General features: G+C 44.4%; 1 protein-coding gene and 1 pseudogene across 2 annotated transcripts in view; one reads left to right on the top strand and one right to left on the bottom strand.

The window, feature by feature from the left end:
• The first annotated feature begins 261 nt into the window (after nt 1-261).
• EZR (ezrin) overlaps nt 262-20,460 on the top strand; it is a 55,725-nt gene continuing 35,526 nt past the window's right edge. The window contains exons 1-2 of one of the 2 annotated variants that reach the window (XM_017538411.2): nt 262-363; nt 1,522-1,606. In XM_017538411.2, the coding sequence (XP_017393900.1) occupies nt 1,595-1,606 (12 nt within the window). In that variant the 5' untranslated portion in view covers nt 262-363; nt 1,522-1,594. The remainder of the gene's footprint in view (nt 364-1,521; nt 1,607-20,460) is intronic. The other variant, XM_037741872.1, reaches the window with a different exon arrangement.
• LOC119472814 lies at nt 17,821-17,975 on the bottom strand (annotated as a pseudogene).

Raw genomic sequence — 20,460 nt, forward strand, 5'->3', positions numbered from 1 at the left:
CCAGGACCCAGGTATCCGAAGTGGGCTCCGCTCCCTGCCTCAAGCGGCCCAGAAATTCCCCCAGGCCGTCCGCCCCTCCAGATTTATTTGGGTTTTCCTGACGTCCCCCTGCCCGCTGTGGGACAAACAGCCTCACCCCGTCATCTGCGCTGGGAGTAGCCCGTACTCCCGCCAAATACCCCTCAGACCGCGCGCGCCCGGCCGCCGCCATCTTGCGGGGGGCGCACCTCGCAGGTCGGGGGCGGGGCGGGAAGGGGCGTGGCCCCGAGACCCGCCCAGCTGGGGCTCTTGGGAGCGCGGGCCGCGGGCGCACTCGGTGGACGTAGGAGCGGCAGGGAGCTCACCGAGCACTGCAGGCGCCGGGTGAGGCGGGCGGCGGCCGGGGTCCTGGCTAGGGGTTCTGGGCGGAGGGTCCAGGCGGGCGGAGGGGCTCGGCGGCAGGTACGGCGGGCGGCCGGGGGAGCGCGGCGCGGGGGTCCCCGCCCGGCACTCGCGGAGCAGGTGGAGCTGAGCTGGCGCGCCGCCCGGCTTCCCCGCGACCTTCCCGTCGGCGCCGAGTCCCCTGGGGTCTCTCCCGAAGGAAACGCGGAGCCTGGGTGCCTGGGCGCTGTCTCGGCGGCTCCCAGGCGGTTGCAGTTTTTGAAAGAGTTTTTCAAAGGCTTGACGGTTGCGGTTGCAGCCGCGGGGCAACGGTTGCTACACAAAGTGAAACTCGCCGAGTGCTCGGCTCCTCGCGGCTTCCTGACGGCCCCGGGAAGTTCCTCCGCAGACCCCGAGCCCGCGCCCCTCTCGCCGGACCCTCCCCGCCGAGTGTCCCCCCGGGCCCTCTCCCCTCTCTCCGGACCCTCCCCGCCGCGTGACCCCCACGGGCCCGCGCCCTCTCCTCGGACCCTCTCCCCCTCCCCAGACCCTCTTTGCCGAGTGACCCCCAGACCCCTCCCTGCCTGGTGCCTCGCGGGCCTGCGCCCGCTCTTCCGGGACTCCTCCCTCCTGGGTGTTCCCCCTGCCCCTCTCAGTCCCTCCCGGACTTTCCCCGCCGGATACCTCCGAGCCCGCGCTCCCTCTTCCCCGCCTCGCCCTGCCGGGTGCACCTCGAGTGCCCCCCGGGCCCCTCCGCCCGGCCCGTGCTCCCTCCCGGGACCCGGCCCGCGCCCCCTCCCTCCACCCCGCCACGCCCCACCCCACTCCACCCCATCCCGCTGAGTGTTCCCTCTGCTCTCTCTCTCCTGGGCCCGCGCCCCCCGCCAGCCCCTTCCGGCTGGGGGCCCCCTGGGTGCGCACCCCCCCCCCCGCTTGGGACACCTCCAGTGCCCGCTGGCTCCCCCGTTGGGCGCGCGCCTCCTCTCCCGGGCCCCTCCCCGCCGGGGACTCCGCCCGGCCCGCGCCCCATCCCCTTGCCCGTGGTGCTGGGCGGGGCGCTGACTCACCCGGGTCCGGGCTGGCCGGTTCTTAAGCGGCGGCGCGCGGCGGGAGGACTAGGGCGGGCAGGCTTGAGCTCTGAGGATTCTGCTCTGACTCCAGGTTAGGACAGCGTCTCCGCTGCTGTTGGAGAGTCGTGTTTCCGGGCATCGAGGATACTCACCGAGAACCGAAAATGCCGAAACCAGTAAGTTGCCCAGTTTCTGGGCTGGGCCGACGAGGGAGGCTTTATTGGCGAGCGGAGGCACCTGCACGAGGTGTAGGGGCAGTTCCTCACACGCAGAAGAGGATAGGAATAGGGGGTTGTCGCCGCTCTTTGTTACTTTTTGACCCTTTTGTGGCGCGTTAGGAAAGCACATTTCATTTTGATGCTTTCTTTCTGCAGTGTTTTTCTTTGTAAGCCCCCTCCCCAGTCGTTACGGTCTTTTTTTTAAAAACAAGAGGCTCTTTTACACTGCTTCCTTCAGTATTTAAAGGGTATGGTAATGCAACTTCGAAGTTTCTTAGGAAGTCCAAATCACAGGGAGACTCGGGTGGCTTCTGACCGCACACTCCAGCTCTCAGAGTTCCTAGGGGTCCGAAACCACAGGCGCTCCAGATGCAACTGGGAAGATTTTAAGGACGTATGGGAGAAGAGTCCGGCTTTCGGAAGTTGCCTTCAGCTTCGCTTCTTACTAGGCTCGTCAAGCGGTGCCCTGGTCACCAGGAAACTTGCTGGCTGCAGCAGAATTTCTGTCTCTAACAGAGGGTTAGCCATGGACTTGAATTGCAGGTGAAGGCAGCCGGCAGAGTTTGATAAGAGGCTCCTGGTAGGCCGGGCCGAGCACTCCTGGTCAGCTGATTAAAGGGCTATCTCTGCGCCTCTGTCTATTGAATCTGATTGTGTTGAGATTGCTGGCCGGCCTGGGGGTTGTAGGCACAAGGCAGGTTCTCTGTGATTGACACTTAGAAAGTTGTATGTATTATACCTCCTTTTAACACTGAGCAACTGATGACTAGACCTTGGGAGGAGGGTTTAACATTTTTGGATTTCGAATCACAATGGACAAAATATCAGGATTCATTACAAATTGCGATTACAAATACATCTGGAATTTATTTCTAGTTTTTCAAACAAATTGGTTCTGTAATCAATGCTTGTGTGCCTTTTTTGCGGAACGGGGGGTGGCAGGGGACTTGGAGACAGTCTCCCTCTGTCGCCCAGGCTGGGGCTCACTGCAATCTCTGCCTCTCAGGTTTAAGCGAATCTCGTGCCTCAGCCTCCCGAGTAGCTGGGATTACAGGCATGTGCCACCACTCCCAGATAATTTTTGTATTTTTAATAGAGAGGAGGTTTCACCATGTTGACAGGCTGGTCTCAAACTCCTGACCTTAGGTGATTTGTCTGCCTGGGCCTCCCAAAATGCTGGGATTACAGGCGTGAGCCACCACACCCAACCTTGTGTGCTTTTTTCTACTGTTAAATTTTATGTTCTCTAAGAAGTTCTTTGTTAGAGGTATTTTGTGTTGAGTTAAAGAATATTAATATGCTAATAGTTTCAGAAGCCGATATAGTTTTTGCCTAACTTATATTAAGATGATTCATTTGTGATACAGAGTAATATTTTCTATGCAAAATTTTCTTTTTAATTCAAACTTAAAAGTGACACATGACATCCTGACCTGACCTTGCCTGTGGTGTGAAACTGACCTAAACACCACCCCTTACTCAGGCCGAGCTGAGTGCAGCAGTATGCAGAGGAGGGGTCATGGAGATTACCTTTCTGGGTGTGGTTTTATTTCACTAAAAGAGATGGAGAGCTCAGCTAAGATAGCACTCAGGAAAAAGTTAACCTGTTCTCAGTCACTACTTTTCTTTCTCATTTCTCATAATGAACCGTAATTTATTTTTCGTAATTTATGTACCAAAATGTATCTTGGTAAAATATACATAGTATACCATTTATTCTCTTACTTTTAGGTAGGCATTTCAAAGATATTAAGTACATCACATTGCTGTGTAGCCATCACCAAGGTCCATCTCCAGAACTTGATCTTCCCAGATTGAAACTCTGTACACATTAAACTCACTTCCCATCCCTACCACCAAGCCTTGGCAACCACCATTCTACTGTCTCTATGAATTTGACAACTCTAGATACCTCGTATAGATGGAATCATGATAGCATTTGTCCTTTCGTGACAGTCTAATTTCCCATAGCATAATGTCTTCAAGGTTCATCCATGTTGCAGTGTCAGAACTTCCTTCTCTCTTATTCCTTGTGGCAGGTATATTTTCATTTTGTTTTAAAGGTCTTTTATGATCAGAACTTGAAAGATGTGTCTGACATTTGACAAAGTGAAGATAGTTGTGAAACTGTTAAGGAAAGACAGTAGCCATCACCTTGTGTATTAAAGCCAGAGTTTTTGAAATACAGACTTTTTGAAAGACTGTATTCTGTGTAATGTCTACAGTTACAATTTTCAAACTTTTTTGAGGCCAGGCGAGGTGGCCTGATTACTGGCATGATCCTGTAATCCCACCTCTTTGGGAGACCGAAGCAGGCAGATCACATGAGCCCAGGAGTTCGAGACTTGCCTGGGCAACATAGACTCTGTTTCTATAAAAAATACAAAAATTGGTTGGATGTGGCGGCTCGCACTCGTCCTCTGAGCTACTTGGGGGGTGGAGGCTGAAGTGGAAGGATCACTTGATCCCTGGAGGTCAAGGCTGCAGTGAGCTGAGATCAAGCCACTGCTTTCCAGCCTGGGCAACAGAGTGAGACTTTTTTTTTTTTTTTTTTTTCTAAAAAAAGACACTTTTTTGAGAGGCTTCCTTTTATGTCAGCCATACCTGTCTGCCATGGGAGATTTCTCCCTGCCCCCTCTTTGGCAGAGGAGGGTCTTAGAGATATATTAAACACACCTTTCTGTGTGTAAATTATACACTGAGAAGAGCATAGTAGAGTGCACATATTTGAATATGACACTTCTTAAGGCTGTTAGATAGGATCCAGCTTTGGTTTGGTTTGGCTTGGGGTCTTTTGCTGCTATAGTAAATGTTAAAATGAAATATCCACCAACAGCTCTATGAATGTGTCCTTTAAACAAAGTTTTATCGATTCTAATTATTCAAGCCCAAGTTAAGAATGTTAGCAAAGAATGTTAGGCGGTTTCTTCAGGCTTAATGTTTAACAACTGGATTAAGGGGCAAACACACTTAAAGGATGGATACCTCTGAGTAGCTGGCCTTCCTCCTGATTCATTGCAGCTGTTAACCCTTGAATTTAACAGGCAGAGTATTTTTGATTTGTCTGAACTGAGTGGATGACTTTATTCGTAAAACAGTATAACTGAAAATATTTGCTGTGTTTTCTCCTAATACTGTTTCCCAAAAGCAGCACTTATTTAAAAGACTGAGTGTTTATTCCTCAGCAGGCTGACCAGCACAGAGGGTGAGATAGACCTTGTCCTCTGAAAGCTTAGTGTCTGGTACCTTAGCCAAGATGCAGGTAAATGCTGAAACTGAAAACCCCGCTGGATGCAGTGGCTCGAGCCCGTAATCCCACCACTTTGGGAGGCCAAGGCGGGCGGATCATGAGGTCAGGAGTTCGAGACCAGCCTGGCCAGCATAGTGAAACCCTGTCTCTACTAAAAACACAGAAAATTAGCCAGGCATGGTGGTCGGTGCCTGTAATCCCAGCTACTCAGGAGGCTGAGGCAGAAGAATCACTTGAACCTGGGAGACAGAGCTTGCAGTAAGCCTACATAGCGCCATTGCACTCCAGCCCCGGGGACACTGTGATCAGTCTCAAAAAAAAAAAAAACACAAAAACCCATTAAGTGCTATCAGACTGGGAAAGAGCCTAGGTATGACACAGTCAAGAAGAAAATCATCTGATGGGGAAATCGGCAGACTTGAGACGTAACATTTCAGCTGAATCTTGCTTGAGGGCTTGGCGGGGTGGGGGCGCGGCACTCCACAGGGAGGAACAGTGGTCTGTCATCTGGTTTTGCTTTTCCCACAGCTGCTTAGGGACTCTATTCATGTGTGACTGGCTGACCTCCAAGGAGGGTGATTTGGGGTTCCAGAGGGAGCGTTGGCCTCTGTTCAGGCCAGTTCCCAGGACACGGTGTGCTGTGTGACCTTGTGGGTCCGCCCCATCTGGGGAGAGGTGTAGGCTGGTGCTCAGATCATTGGTGCCGGGAGCATCCTCTCTGCCCACCCCTTTATGTTAGGGTGACTGTGGAGCGCCTTTCTCCCACACTTGGTTTCTTCAACCCGATGGAAAGAAGGCATGGGGGGGACTGTGTCTGGGAACATACAAATACATTCATTGTGCCTTACAGTGTGATCATGGTAAATCACCCATCCTGCCAGCACTTCTCACTGCCACATGGCAAAATCTTAGTTACCTAACTCACTACTGCCCCTCTTGAAGGAGGAGGGGTGGAAATAGATGCCACATGTCCTCCTAAATTGTGTGTGGGTGCATTCAGTAACTTCTGTCCCTGTTAAAATATTTAATATAAAAGGTTATTCCCAAAAAGGCAAGGTAACTTACCTTAAAATTTTGGCACAGTAGAAATTTGAACACACTTTCAGAGTTTTCCTAATGAAAGGTAAACCTGCTTTTGTATGAGAAATGTCTAGACAACACTTTAGAAATGAACATGTAAGACATGTTGGAGCCACTTAAAGGCATTTCGGCTCTATGGTTCTCATGACAGTTTGAAGACATCTTGGCCCTGAACACAGCACCCTTGTCCTTCCTGAGCTTGACTACAGTGATTTTCCCTGCTCATCAGTGGATTTACAGTCTGGTTTGTGGAACAGATAGCAATCCCAGAGTAAATGTAAAACTGCAGCTCTAGTGAGTATGCCTGAAGAGGGGTACATGAGGCCTGAGAGTAGATGAGGTATGTGTGCAAATAGGGGAGGTCAGGAAGGCATCCCTGAGGAGGTGACCTCACCAGGCAGAGGTAACGACTTGCGCAAAGGCCCTGTGATGGGAGGAAGTAGTGAGAGTTTGGGGTTCCACATGAAGCCCAATGTGGCTAGAGAGGAAGACAGGTCAAGCCTTGCCTTGTAGGCCATCCTTGGGCATTTTGTAGTTTAACTTGGGGTTTTGACTGGGAGGTGACATGATCACATTTGCCTTTTGAAAAGTTGACTGTGATCTGAAATATGAAAATCATAGGAGATGGCAAGCGTAGCTACAGTAGACCATTGAAGTAGCTCATAGCTTGGACCAAGGTGGTGGTGATGGGAACAGAAGTGGATGCATTTGGGTGTTCTTTGGGAGGTAGAACTGATAGGGCCTGGTGATGGGTTGGATATGCGGGGTCAGGGGTGGTGTCGAGGCTGACTTTTGGTTTCTGGCTTGCACAAGTAGATGCGTGGTGGTGCCCTCACTGAGATAAGTCATCCTGGAGAAGGACCAGTTGTAGGAAAAGGCAGAGAGTCTGGGATTTGTACATGTTATTAATAAATTTGTGGCAACGGCTGATGAAATAAGTCCTTGCCTTCTTTCATTACTACAACCACTGCCCCTTAAAATATTGAAGCATCAGACTCCTTAAACTACTTTATTTTTAAATCCAAATAATTCAGTAGCTTTTTATGTTTTTCCTGAGTATACATATCTAAAGTTAAGAGAGTGAGTTTAGTGCAGTGTTCTCAAAATGTTGTGTACACAATTGTCTGGAGACTGTTGATCCTAGGTCCCTCGAAGAACTAATATTGACTCCCCTCTCTAGGGTGAGGTGCAGGCTGCGTGCCTGTGTTTTAAATAAGCTCTCCAGGTGGCACTGCTAATTCAATAGGAAAAGGTAAGTCTGGCTTAAGTGCGAGGAGTGCTGTTATTAGCATTTGGGACTTGACTGGAGGCTAGGATGACTCTGAAAAAGAGCCATAGAAAGAATTTTAGTTAATTTACTACTTACCTGTACTTGGACAGGCCATTCAGCATGATATCCTTCTGACTTGAATTTCTCTCTGCGGGGAGTCCAGTAGCAGAGCTTAATTTGGCAGTGCCCAGTGGTCTCTCAAATTTTGGCTCTTTGTTTTTAAAGAGAGAAAAATGGCTAGACATCATTCCCTGTAAATGGTAGGGAAGCAAGAGATCCCATTCCTTGTTCCTCTTTTTTCCTCTTATTCCTTCCATACTGGCCTCTTGTTAATGAAATAATGTGATATTTTATTTTATTTTATTTTTTTTGAGAAAGGATCTCACTGTCACCCAGGCTGGAGTGCAGTGGCATAATCACAGTTCACTGCAGCCTCAACTCCCGCCCCCAGGCTCAAGTGATCTTCCCACCTCAGCCTCCTGGGTAACTGGGACCATAGGCACATGCTACCATGCCTGGCTAATTTTTTCATTTTTTGAAATGAGATTTCACTGTGTTGCCCAGGTGGCTAGTCTCCAATTCCTGAGCTCAAGCTGTCCTCCCACCTTGGCCTCCCAAAGTGTTGAGATTACAGGTGTGAGACACCATGCCTGGCTGATAATGTGATTTCTAACCAAAATGTTGGATAATGTTATTAATAATTATAGTTTAGGAAAGGGAAAGAATATCACTTAGTGAACTATATATATTTTTTAATTTATTTAACCTAAACTTTTATGTATCTTTGACAGTTTGGAGATCCTTAGGATGGTTTTGATATACCTCCTTTTTAATGGTAGATGTTTCAACTCTAAGCAGTGAAATTCAGTCTGCTTTCAAAGTCAGTGAATGCATTTTGAATTATCCCTTATTTCATTTCAGTAGTAACTACATTGAACTCCCCAAGTACTCCAATTAGTTTTTAATTTCAGCACTAAATGTGTGTTTGTTGAAAAGACCAAAGATTGCATTATTTTCCTTCTAACATATTTACCTTCTAGGCCTATTGACGTAGAAACATTTTTCCAAGGCCGAGCATGGTGGATCACACCTGTAATCCCAGCACTTTGGGAGGCTGAGGCAGGTAGGTCACCTGAGGTCAGGAGTTCGAGACCAGCCTGACCAACATGGCGAAACCACGTCTCTACTAAAAATACAAACGTTAGCCAGATGTGGTGGTAGATACTTGTAATCCCAGCTACTCATAAGGCAGAAGCAGGAGAATCACTTGAACCTGGGAGGGGAAGGCTGCAGTGAGCTGAGGGCTGCGGTGAGCCGAGATTGTGACACTGCACTCCAGCCTGGGTGAAAGAGCAAGACTCCACCTTGAAAAAAATTTATATATATATACATATATATATATATATATATATGTATATATATATAAAGTTTTTCCAGACTTCTGTAGTTTTCAGAACCGAACAAAACTGTTGTGCTGGCTGGGCGCAGTGGCTCACACCTGTAATCCCAGCACTTTAGGTGGCTGAGGCAGGTGGATCACGAGGTCAGGACTTGGAGACCAGCCTGGCCAAGATGGTGAAACCCGTCTCTACTAAAAATAAAAATTAGCTGGGCGTGGTGGCATGCATCTGTAATCCCAGCTACTTGGGAGACTGAGGCAAAAGAATCTCCTGAACCCAGGAAGTGGAGGCTGCAGTGAGCCAAGATTTCGCCACTGCGCTACAGCTTGGGCAACAGTGAGACTTCATCTCCAAAAAAACATTGTGGTATAATGTGACTTAGAGACTTTTGACTAAAATGCTTGATGTAGTTAATATAAATTTTTTCAAAATGAAACCACAAAGAGCTGTAAAATTTCATAGCTAATTTACTGCTTACCTATACTTGGGGAAGCCATTTAGCATCTGTAAACCTCAATTTGTCAGCTGTAAAATGGGAGTTATAAGTGGAAAGAATGTTACATAAGATAAACGGAGACAAAGTTTTTATCTGTGAAATCCAAACAACTCATATTCAGATGCTGTAAGCTTTGTTTCTTCTGTGTTTCTCCGCGCGTGCCACCCATATGTTTTTCAAACTTACCCTGTTAGCTAAAACTTTGGGGTTCCTATAAATGAGGTAAAGTTTGTCCATTGGTCTTCTCAGAGAAAAAGCAGAATTAACTGTTTGGATTATTTTAGTAAGAGGGAGGACTCTAATTTTCTCTCCTGTGCATCCTCTGTTCTAGTTGGAATTTCCTTATCAATCACTAGCGCTCTTAATCGAGTTAAGTGCTTGGTGCAGGGACAATACAAATAAGATTGGTTTTGCCTTTAAGGAGTTTTCAGTCTCCTAGTGAAAGCAGATATGTAAACAATTACAATGCGGTGTAGTGCATGATAGAGGTCCTCACAAAAGACCAAGCATGCCCTGGGGACCAGGGAAGGCCTCCGGCTGGCAAGATTCTTTGGGTAAGTGTGGAGGGATGTGGGCTTCCCAGTCAGCAGTGGTCACTTCTGTTTTCCTTTATTTATTAACCCCTTCCTATAGCCTATAGGTAAATGATAATGCTGTTTCGAGGGAAATATCCTTTTAATCTAATATATTTGAGAAAACAAAAAGTTTCTGACCAGAACCCACCTTTTATTGATAGGAGAGGAACCAGTATCACCTGAGGATCAAACTCTACTAGCCAGTATATCAGATTTTCCTCATGTTTTTAAGTTTGAAGTAGCTTTTCTGCAACAATTTTGTTTTCTGTTTTTTGCCTGAGAGATCGGTTTAAAACTGCTAGTGTGGACAGTTGTCATTTCAGATAGTGTAAATAATTGTTTTTATTTTAGGATGAGGTAAACTGTCATCTTAGGGCCGAGTCTGGCTGTGGCCTGTTTTTATTTGGTCTACTGGCTAAAAATGGTTTTTATATTTCTGAAAGATTTTAAAAACAGCAACAACCAATATGCTATGGACTCCAAATAAGGCCCTCAAAGCCTAAAATACCTGCTGGCCCTTTACAGAAAAAAATGGGCCAACTCCTACTTCTAGCATAAAGTAATTATTGTTAAGCATTTATTACAGGCTTGTATATATTCTATAGCTAGACTCATGATATTTAGAAGCAGATCCACCCCATTGGTTCCAGTTTTTAAAAAATTGTTCATAAAGAAGAGAATGTGTTTTGTTAGCCAGTGTTGAGCGCATCATGGGCTCTGAGCATGGACGGCAGCTATTGGCGGAAACTGACTGAGGAGCAGGCATAGTGGTGCCGAGGTAATGTTTTAAACAAAGCTGGTGTTCAGGTGGGTCTTTGTGTAGAGAAAGCGGCAGTATCTTGTGTCACACTTGCTAAGCCATTGTGTAATGACAGCTTTCTGGCATAAGGTAAAAGAAAGCAATTTGTAGCTGTTATTTGAGTTGGAAAGAGAATGTTATGCAAATGAATTGCTTTTTTCCTCATTGATAGTTTAAAGTGATCTTTTGACCTGCTATAGTCTCTATGTGAGTTTCTGACTGCAGATGTTTTGTAAATCCAATCCTGATTCAGAGCACTAAAATACAGCTCCATCTGTCTGTGCCCTGTCCCACTTTATTGCACTCATAGAACTCGTCTCCACCTATAACGCTGTCAGGTGCTTATTTGTGCTTTTTCTTTTTCTGGCAGCAAAGCAAGAGGGTAGGTGTTGTTTTTGTGTTTTTTTTTTTGAGACTTAGTCTTGCTCTGTTGCTCAGGCTGGAGTACAGTGGTACAGTCATAGCTCACCACAGCCTTGACCTCCTCAGGGTAGTGCATGTGCTCACTACCACACCTGACTAATCTTTTTATTTTTTTTTTCTGTAGAGGTGGGGGTCTCACACTGTTTTGTGCAGGCTGGTCTCAAACTCCTGGCCTCAAGCCATCCTCCTGCCTCAGTTTCCCAAAGTATTGGCATTACAGCCATGAGCCACTATGCCTGGCCCAAGTTGTTGTTGCTGTTGTTTTTTAAAGCATTATTATTTTATAGCAAACTTTAAATTCTTGTTTATTGGCAAATAAATAGAGGGAAGGAGGATGACCAAATAGATGAACATACCTGACTCTTAGGGGGTAATCTTGGGCAAGTTTCTTCACCTCCTCTGCCTCCTCATCTGTAAACAAGATCCTGTGTGCCCACCCCTGAGGCCTGCTGAGATGGCACAGGGGAAGCACCTGGCCTTGTGCGTGGCCCTGGCTGGTAAGGGATCTGGGGTTCCACTTGTACCTGCTGAATTCTAATCTGATTAAAAGCTTTACTAGCTCATGATAATGGTCATTCTTTTCCTCTAACTTAGCAACCTAATGAAATAATGCAGTAAGTAAATGTAACCTTGCTTTTTGTCCCTTTGCTGCCACGATGAACACAGCTGCCTTGCTAGTACCCTATTGACTTCAACAGGGATACCACCAGGTTTATTGGAAATTTACATATGGAACAGTCCAGTCGTGGCGGGCTGGATGGAACAGCAACTGCTTGTCGAAAGCTTGCAAAAAGCATGCAGTTTACATAGCATTTTTACTTATCACGCTCTCCCTAACAGCCTCTACCTGACAGCCTTCATTTAACCCAAAACATAGGGGTTGTGGTGGTCCAAGGGATGGGCTGGGGGATCAGATGTTCCTCATAGATAAGGAATTAATTTCGGGGTTGGCCACTCCTGATTTCTTAGCTTGGAACTACACACACACACACACACACACACACACACACACACACACACACACTCTCTCTCTCTCTCTCTCTCTCCCTCCCTCCCCCTCCCCCCCTTCTGTTATTGATGTTAGGTACATCTGTACAACCACCCAGCATAAAATTCATTCATTCAACAAATAGAACACCTACTGTGTGCCAGGTTTTCAGGTACTGGGGATACATTGGTGAACAAAGAGGACCTTTTAAAGGATTATCACCTATGTGATTGGCAGTCACATCCAGTGAATGGTGGAACCCATTTCCTGCTAATGTGTATTTCAGCCTTAAATGCACATCATCCCACCTTTCCTCAGTGACAGCATGCCCTGGAAAGTGCTGGTGTGACTAAATAGGCTTTCTGTTTGGAGTTGTAAAGGGAGCCCTGTCTTCCTCAGCCCCTGCTGAGAGAAAGACTTGCTTTCAAGAAGCTTACATTGCAGTGGGAAAGACACAAGTCTAATACAGTGTCAAGGAGTGGTAAGCGTGCTACTGCAAATTTTCACCTAAGCTTTGGCAAGGATAGAGTTTCTCTAATTCTTTACTATTTGAAGTGCTAAAACCATTGGGCAGAGTGACTTATGAGTGGGCCCACTGTGATGTGTTTTTGTTGGTTTTCTGGTAAATCACTCTTGGGTTGCACAGTGAACCATGATGGTCTTTCTTCAAGAACTCGTTTTTGCATGGGTTTGGTGATCAGTCCATCATTTGCCAAACCCACTTACTCTTCCATCCTTTCTTAGGTGCTGTGGTTCAGGAGATTGTTGTGATAGTATTTTGCCTATTGCACCATTACTTCATCTGTAAATTTCTTGTAAAATATGCCTTGGATGGAGAGTCAGCCCTGTTATGTTTTTAAAGAGAAAATTGAACCACAGGTCACTTGGTTAAAGCTTAGCACATACATATGAGATTGGAGTCACTATTTGTAAACACATAAAGTGTATATTGTTACAGTATTCTCATTAAGGTGTGTTTCATTGCCTCAGTTTAATAAGGGTGTGGCTTCTGGGATGTTGAAGTATTTGCTTACATAATCCATTGCTGTTTGGGTGAGACGTGGGAAACCTGGATTTTTTATTTAGAACCTAGCTGAACAAGGCAACGAGGCAATAATGTGATAACAAGGTGCATTATGTAACTTGAACAAATCAACTGCAAAAAGACATTTTCAAAGAAATGGAAGAAAATTGAATGTTTATTGAACTTGATGTATTAAGGAATTGTTTTAAATTACGTTGGATGTGATAGCGGTATTGTGATTTTTTTAAGTGCTTTAGAGCAATGTACTCAAGTTTTTACAAGTGAAATAATGAATGAGGGCCTTAAAATATGCCAGCCGGAAAAAAAGGTGGAAGTGGTAGAGTAGAAGAAAGAAGAATGGTGTTGAAGCTGAAGAAAGAGAGCTTGGAGGATCATGGTACTACTTATTTGCTCTACTTTTTTGAATGTTTTCAACTTTACATAATAGAATATTTGCTTTTTAAAAAGCATGTTATAGGGTAGAAAGGGAGAGATGCTTTACTTTTGCTTGTCCTGAAGTGCCTGAGTCTTGAGGTGGGAGGATCTCAGGGTGAGGGCAGGTCCCCTGTTCCCTGCTGCTGGGGCAACCTTTGTGCTCTGGATCAATGAGTAACTGATTTAATCGCATCTGGGCCATCTCACCCTCCATGCACATGTTTTAAAAGGAGATCTCTGCTTAAAATTCCAGCTGACTTAGAAGCATGTAAAATGATTTGTTCCCAGTTTTTTCCACTATTGCTCTGTATTCCCAATATTTTGGGGGGCCTGTAGTAATGGGACAGAGTGCTGTGGCCCAACTGGGAACAGGTCGTTGTCTTAATAGCAGCTATCTTGGATTTGAAAATTGGGGGAAAAAAAAAAAGAAAATTGAAATGAACATAATAAAATCAGGTATATCTACTGGGTAGGGTTTTATGTAGCCATTTTAAGAGATCAATCTACAGTCTACATACTGGGGCTGTTGGCAGGAACAGCAAACCATGGGTTGGGGTTTGGGTGAGTGATAGGGTTGTAAAGTATATACTGTGTGTTCCCCAGTCAAGTAATTATGTACAAATTATCCCATTTCAGATAGAACATCCTTGATACTGACAGTATAAATTGAAGAGGTTTTTTTTTAAAAAAAATTTAGTATAATTTCAGAAATTTTTTTTTTTTTTTTTTTTTGGTAAGATTTGGTGGGATTTGCTTATTTAAGCAGATTTTGTAAGCTTGACTGTTCAGTTTGGATTTTTTAAAATAAGCTATTTTGGTCTTATTTTTGATAGATGGCAAAAGTAAAGACTGGAGTGAGTTCAAATAAATCTTGTCTAATTGAAGTTTCTTATAGGAGAAATGTTCTTTACATTGCATATTGTTGCTCATGTGATCTTAACCTGGGCCAAACATTTATCTCAGCAACAGCATAAGATTTAAGTGTGGTTTATAACATATGTCCTCTAAAATAACAGGTTAGCAAAGACATTTTTGGATATTTTCGCTGTTTCCTAGACTCACCCTCTCACCCCCCAGATCAGAAAGGAAAAACTCTTCACAGGCTTCTAAATTCACAGAGAACCATGGGTTCCAGGTGAATAGTGATGTTTAATCTGTAGGCCTTTAGTTCCCTATGTTTTCTGAGCATAGAATTAAAACCCACTGTAGCATGTAATAGTCATCTTGGCCTTGTCCCTTACTTTTGTGTATGTGTATGGTTACTAAGTTTACTAAATAGTTTCTAAACTTAATCTTCGGTATACTAAATAGTTTCTAAACTTAATCTTCGGTATATAATTATCTGTACATTTCAATGAAGTATGTTGGTGATGAAGTAGGTATGATATACCTAGTAAAACTGAAATCACATGGTACACAGTCAAGACTTAGACTTCATGAGTTTATTAGTTAAATTCTTGTTCAAGGTCACTTTATTTTGCCTGCCTTGGAGTGAGGAGATGAGAAGGCTGTAGATTGTGTTTCTAGAAAGAATAGTTTCTTTTGCTAAATGTAACATCCTTTGATTACTTCTTTTCCCTTTCCTAATGGAAAGTGGTGTCTAAGAATTCTGATGTACTTCCTTATTAAATAAAACACACAATGTATGTTATTCCAGTGTAGAAGAAGTTGATTCTTACAGACACTCACCAAAAAGGAACTTAAAGCTAACAGCTAGTAGATATCGGGAGGAGCGTTATTTTCATATGCCACCAGCAAGTCGGAAATGGCCACCAGTGTTGCTCTTCAGTGCAGGCTTACAACTTGGGCATGACTAGTGGTCATTTCATTGTCAGACCTATGGAAAAAAGCTCCTTTCTGCCTTCCTGAAGCAGTGAACAGTAGGGAGGGCTTTGCACAGAACTGTTCCCAACCTGGTTTTAAAATGACCCTCTTTTTAATGTGAATGCCCAGAAAGTTCCCTTCTCATTCTAAGGTCTTGATTTTTCTCGCTGATTATAATGAGTGCAAATGGGACTGGTTTGTCTGCTTTTCGTGTTTGTTAAGCAGCCTGGGTCTGACAGGATGTGGGTCTAGGGGCAGGAAGTGGCTTACTCTCAGAGGCAAAAGGAGCTATTTAGAAGGATTTGAGATTTCATTACATGTTCTTGAAATTATGGGGTGGCCGTTAACCTAAACTCTTTTTAAATATATAAAAATGTTGCATAATATTTACCCTGAAATTGGGAAATACAAACTTTTCAAAAGCTTAAAACCATTGGCGTTTATTTAAAGATATTTTAAGAGTAATATTAAAGAGCAGAGCTACACAGATATTTTGGTAGCTGATTACCAGAAGTTGAGGGGGTTAAACTTTAATGTCTGCATCTCAGTTTCCTTAACTATTAAAAAAAGTCATCAGACGAGGATAACTGTATACCTTGTATCAAGGAGTACCCACCTGGAGTCATTCTACCAGTTATACTTCATCACTATTCTGATTGTTCTACTTAAAACGTGTTTATAACATAAAGATATAACATCATATAGATACGTGGAAAGTTAAAGTTACTTGGAAATTCCAAGTCCCTGCTTCTGTGTCAGTGCTCTACCCTGTTAACATCTACCGCATGTTAAGAATTTAGCCTGGACATTTTAAGCTTAGCCTAATGGTGGTTGTGGAGGTAGTAAGGAGAACAGTTTAGAAAATGAGGTGTGAGTGGCATGTAGTGTTACTTTTCATCGTTAAAGTTACTGAAATAGTTCCTTAAAATGCTCCTGGCTTCTCTGGGAAATGAGTTCACTGCCTAACTGTGGTGTCAGGAGGATCACAGGGTAGGAGACACAGCCCCTAGGATACTGGACATGGGCTGGATACTGTATTTGAGGGATGAACAAACCATGTATGGTTTTTGTGCTTTAAACAAGCAAAAACCTAACTAGTCATAATCAATGTAGAAGTATACAAATATTCCAGAAGAACTAAACTATAAAGTGTTTGTAAATATTTAGATGTGAATATGAGTATAGGCAGAATGCATCATTAAAAAAAAATAACAAAAATTAATGATATTTGGCAGATCTCCTTTTCTGCCAGACTTGCTGGCAGTTAAAATTTGAAACAGTGACTGTACCCAAAGTCTTTTTACTCAGGTTAAAATTTATACTCCCATTATCTAAAATAAGAAATGTGCCTAAACTGAACTGAGAAACTCTAGTTACAGCTGCTTAGTTTTCCATAGAGTTAAATTGGCTCCTTTGATGTTGAAGTCTGTAGTTACAACTTTGCTTTCATTAGTAATTAGCACTTGGGCAGGTACTAACTAATGAATGCCTTTTTACAGTGGTCAAGAAAGAATGGGTGGGGAAGCCAGATTGTTTTAATCTAAAAGGCACTATGTTGTGATGGGGTTTCCTTTCTTGACAGACACTGCCTACAGGCAACTATGTCATTCCATTAACTGTCATCATCAATCCATGTATAGACAAACTTGAATTCTCCTGCTGGTTTAGCTCCTGTTTGGGACCAACCACTGTCACAAGGGACAGTGTCTGCAGCTCCATCGTGGGCACCAGAAAGTCTGACAACAGCTAACACTGGTCTGTACTTGGAACTTGGCCACCTGGTCGGTGGCTTTCTGTAGGTCATATTCCTGGGAATAGCGTGACTATCCATGATTCCTAGGGAAGCTAGAGGAATAACTGAGGACAAGGAGCTGGCACTTTGACCCCTGTAGGAAGTGCAGTCTCTGGTGGTTATCGGGGTTGTGAGAAGTGGACTCTTGTGAGCGCCAACATTGGATGATTTTATTATTCCTATTAATTAGGCAGTAAAAGACTAGTACGTATCCTGGTGTTACATAATTCTATGAAAACTAATCAGAATGAGGTTTTTATTATTTCAGGTTTTGGGGTACATGTGAAGAACATGCAAGATTGTTGCATAGGTACACACATGACAGTGTGATTTGCTGCCTTTCTCCCCATCACCTATATCTGGCATTTCTCCCCATGCTATCTCCTCCCAACTCCCAACCCCCGCTGTCCCTCCCCTGTTTTCCCGCCGACAGACCCCAGTGTGTGATGCTCGCCTCCCTGTGTCCATATGTTCTCATTGTTCAACATCCACCTATGAGAACATGCAGTGTTTGATTTTCTGTTCTTGTGTCAGTTTGCTGAGAATGATGGTTGCCAGGTTCATCCATGTCCCTACAAAGGACATGAACTCATCGTTTTTGATGGCTGCAGAATATTCCATGGTGTATATGTGCCACATTTTCCCTGTCCAGCCTATCATCGATGGGCATTTGGGTTGGTTCCAGGTCTTTGCTATTGTAAACAGTGCTGCAATGAACATTCGTGTGCACATGTCCTTAGAGTAGAACGATTTATAATCCTTTGAATATATACCCAGTAATGGGATTGCTGGGTCAAATGGAATTTCTATTTCTAGATCCTTGAGGAATCGCCACACTGTCTTCCACAATGGTTGAACTAATTTACACTCCCACCAACAGTGTAAAAGTGTTCCTAGAATGAGTTTTCAATTAGCAATAATCGCGCCTCGGATAAACCGCATTGGCTATGATACTGCCACTGCGCAAAGCTTAGAATGAGTTTTATAACTAGTGCACCCATGGTTTTTTTAAATTGTGCTGCAGACAAAATGATGCACTGAAATTGTACTGAATTACCTGACCATTTTTGTTATAATTAATCCTATGTACTTTTTACAAGATTTGTGGAGCTTAAATGGCTGGCCTTTCTTTGGCATCTGAACATTTTCCTAAGTGCAATAGACAAGCAGATTTTTTTTCTTGAGTTGGAGTCTCACTCTGTCACCCAGACTGGAGTGCAGTGATGCAGTCTTGGCTCACTGCCTACCAGGTTCAAGCAATTCTCCTGCCTCAGCCCCCCAAGTAGCTGGGTTTATCTGCCTGCCGCCACACCCAGCTGTTTTTCTATTTTTAGTAGAGATGGGGTTTCACCATGTTGGCCAGGTTGGTCTTGAACTCCCAACCTCGTGATCCGCCCTCCTTGGCCTCCCAAAGTGCCGGGATTACAGGCGTGAACCACCGCACCTGGCTGATTTTTATTTTATTTTATTTTTGAAACAGAGTTCTCCTCATTCCTGTAATCCCAGCACCCTGCCCAGGCGAGCAGATCACTTCAGGTCAGGAGTTCAAGACCAGTCTGGCAACATGGTGAAACCTCGTCTCCACTAAAAATACAGAAGTTAGTCGCGTGTGGTGGTACATGCCTGTAATCCCAAGATACTTGAGAGGCTAAGGCAGGAAAAATCACTTGAACTGGGGAGGTAGAGGCTGCAGTGAGCCAAGATTGCACCACTGCACTCCAGCTTCCACAGAGTGAGACCCTGTCTCAAAAAAAAAAAAAAAAGAAAAAAAGATTCTGTTACCCAGTGTGGTGGTGTGATCATGGCTTACTGCAGCCTGAACCTCCTAGGCTCAAGTGATCTTCCCATGTTGGCCTTTCAAAGTGCTAGGGTTACAGGAGTGAGCCACTGTGCCTAGCCAAGATTTCTTTGCCTTGACATTCATATTCTTCTTTAACCTTAAAAGAAGAGGTCATATAAAATAATAATCGGGTGAAACTTAAGATACAGCTTGAGAGAAAGGAATAGCCGTGTGCTACATCTTTATCCATTGCATTTGCAGATATGCCTCAAGATTACAGTACAATTTTTTTTTTGAGAGTCTCACTGTCACTCAGGCTAGAGTGTAGTGGTGCAATCTCCGTGCACTGCAGCCTCCACCTTCCAGGTTCAAGCGATTCTCCTGCCTTAGCCCCTTAGTATCTGGGATTACAAGCATCACCACACCCGGCTAATACTTTGTATTTTTGGTAGAGACAGGGCTTCATCACGTTGGCCAGGCTGGTCTTGAACTCCTGGTCTCAAGTAATCCACCCATCTTGACCTTCCAAAGTGCTGGAATACAGGCAGAAGCCACCGTGCCCAGCCTAGCATGGTGTATTTATACTGTTATTTTCACCTCCTAGAGGTCAACAAGGACACTTAAGAAGGCTGATGTTGAGAGAGAATGCTTATCAGAACAGGGATTTTTTTTTTTTTTTTTGAGATGAAGTCTCACTGTCACCCAGGCTGGAGTGTGGTGGCACAATCACGGCTCACTGCAACCTCTGCCTCCTGGGTTCAAGCAATTCTCTTGTCTCGGTCTCCTGAGTAAGCTGGAATTACGGGCGCCCGCCTTCACATCCGGCTAATTTTTGTATTTTTAGTAGAGATGGGGTTTCACCATGCTGGTCAGGCTGGTCTCGAATCCCTGACCTTGTGATCCGCCCACCTCGGCCTCCCAAAGTGCTGGGATTACAGGCATGAGCCACCACACCCAGCCCAGAACAGAGATCTTTGAGGAAAAAGAGAGCTTAAATGTGTGTTCCTGGAATTTCTTCCAGCCCTTCCTTTCCTCGGTGACATGGCCACTGCTATGGGTGGGAATGTTCAGAGAAGAGCCCCGACCAGTGGTGTTGATGTCTGCCAAATATACTGTCAGGTCAGTGTCAATAATTGATATATTTAAAGAGAGTGACTTCATTTAATAGAAAATCACATTTTAAGGACCACATTTCTATTTTACTTCTGATCTTTTGAATATTTTGATAAATACCTTTAGAAACATAGTGGTTCTCATCTCAGTCCTCTCTGTCCTTGAAAGAAATCTGTACAACAGGATGGTTTCTGGACTGCCTTTCTGGAGTAAAACTTGGGCACTTCTAACCATATGCTTGCTGGAAACCATAATAATGTAAAATGTCACTGGGTTTTCAGTTGCAACTACGTTGATATCATTTTGTTTATAAAACAGTTGTTTGTTACTGGGAGCAGCATTGTTCATGTAGGAGAGACATTCCTTCATATAATATATGGAAAGAAAGTTATCTTTTCAATGTTGGCCATTACTGTGACACTCTAAAAAAGGTCAGCTTTGCCTGCCTTGACTGAATTAGAGTATCTGCATTTCTGCACTAAGCTGGTTAAGGTTTGCTAAGTCAGTGGTAATGTTTTACAGAGGTTGGCTGCTAGCCAGCATCTGTGGAAAACGACCACTGT

The sequence above is a fragment of the Cebus imitator genome, unplaced genomic scaffold (genome assembly GCF_001604975.1).
Source record: "Cebus imitator isolate Cc_AM_T3 unplaced genomic scaffold, Cebus_imitator-1.0 Scaffold6, whole genome shotgun sequence".
Lineage (NCBI taxonomy): Eukaryota > Metazoa > Chordata > Mammalia > Primates > Cebidae > Cebus > Cebus imitator.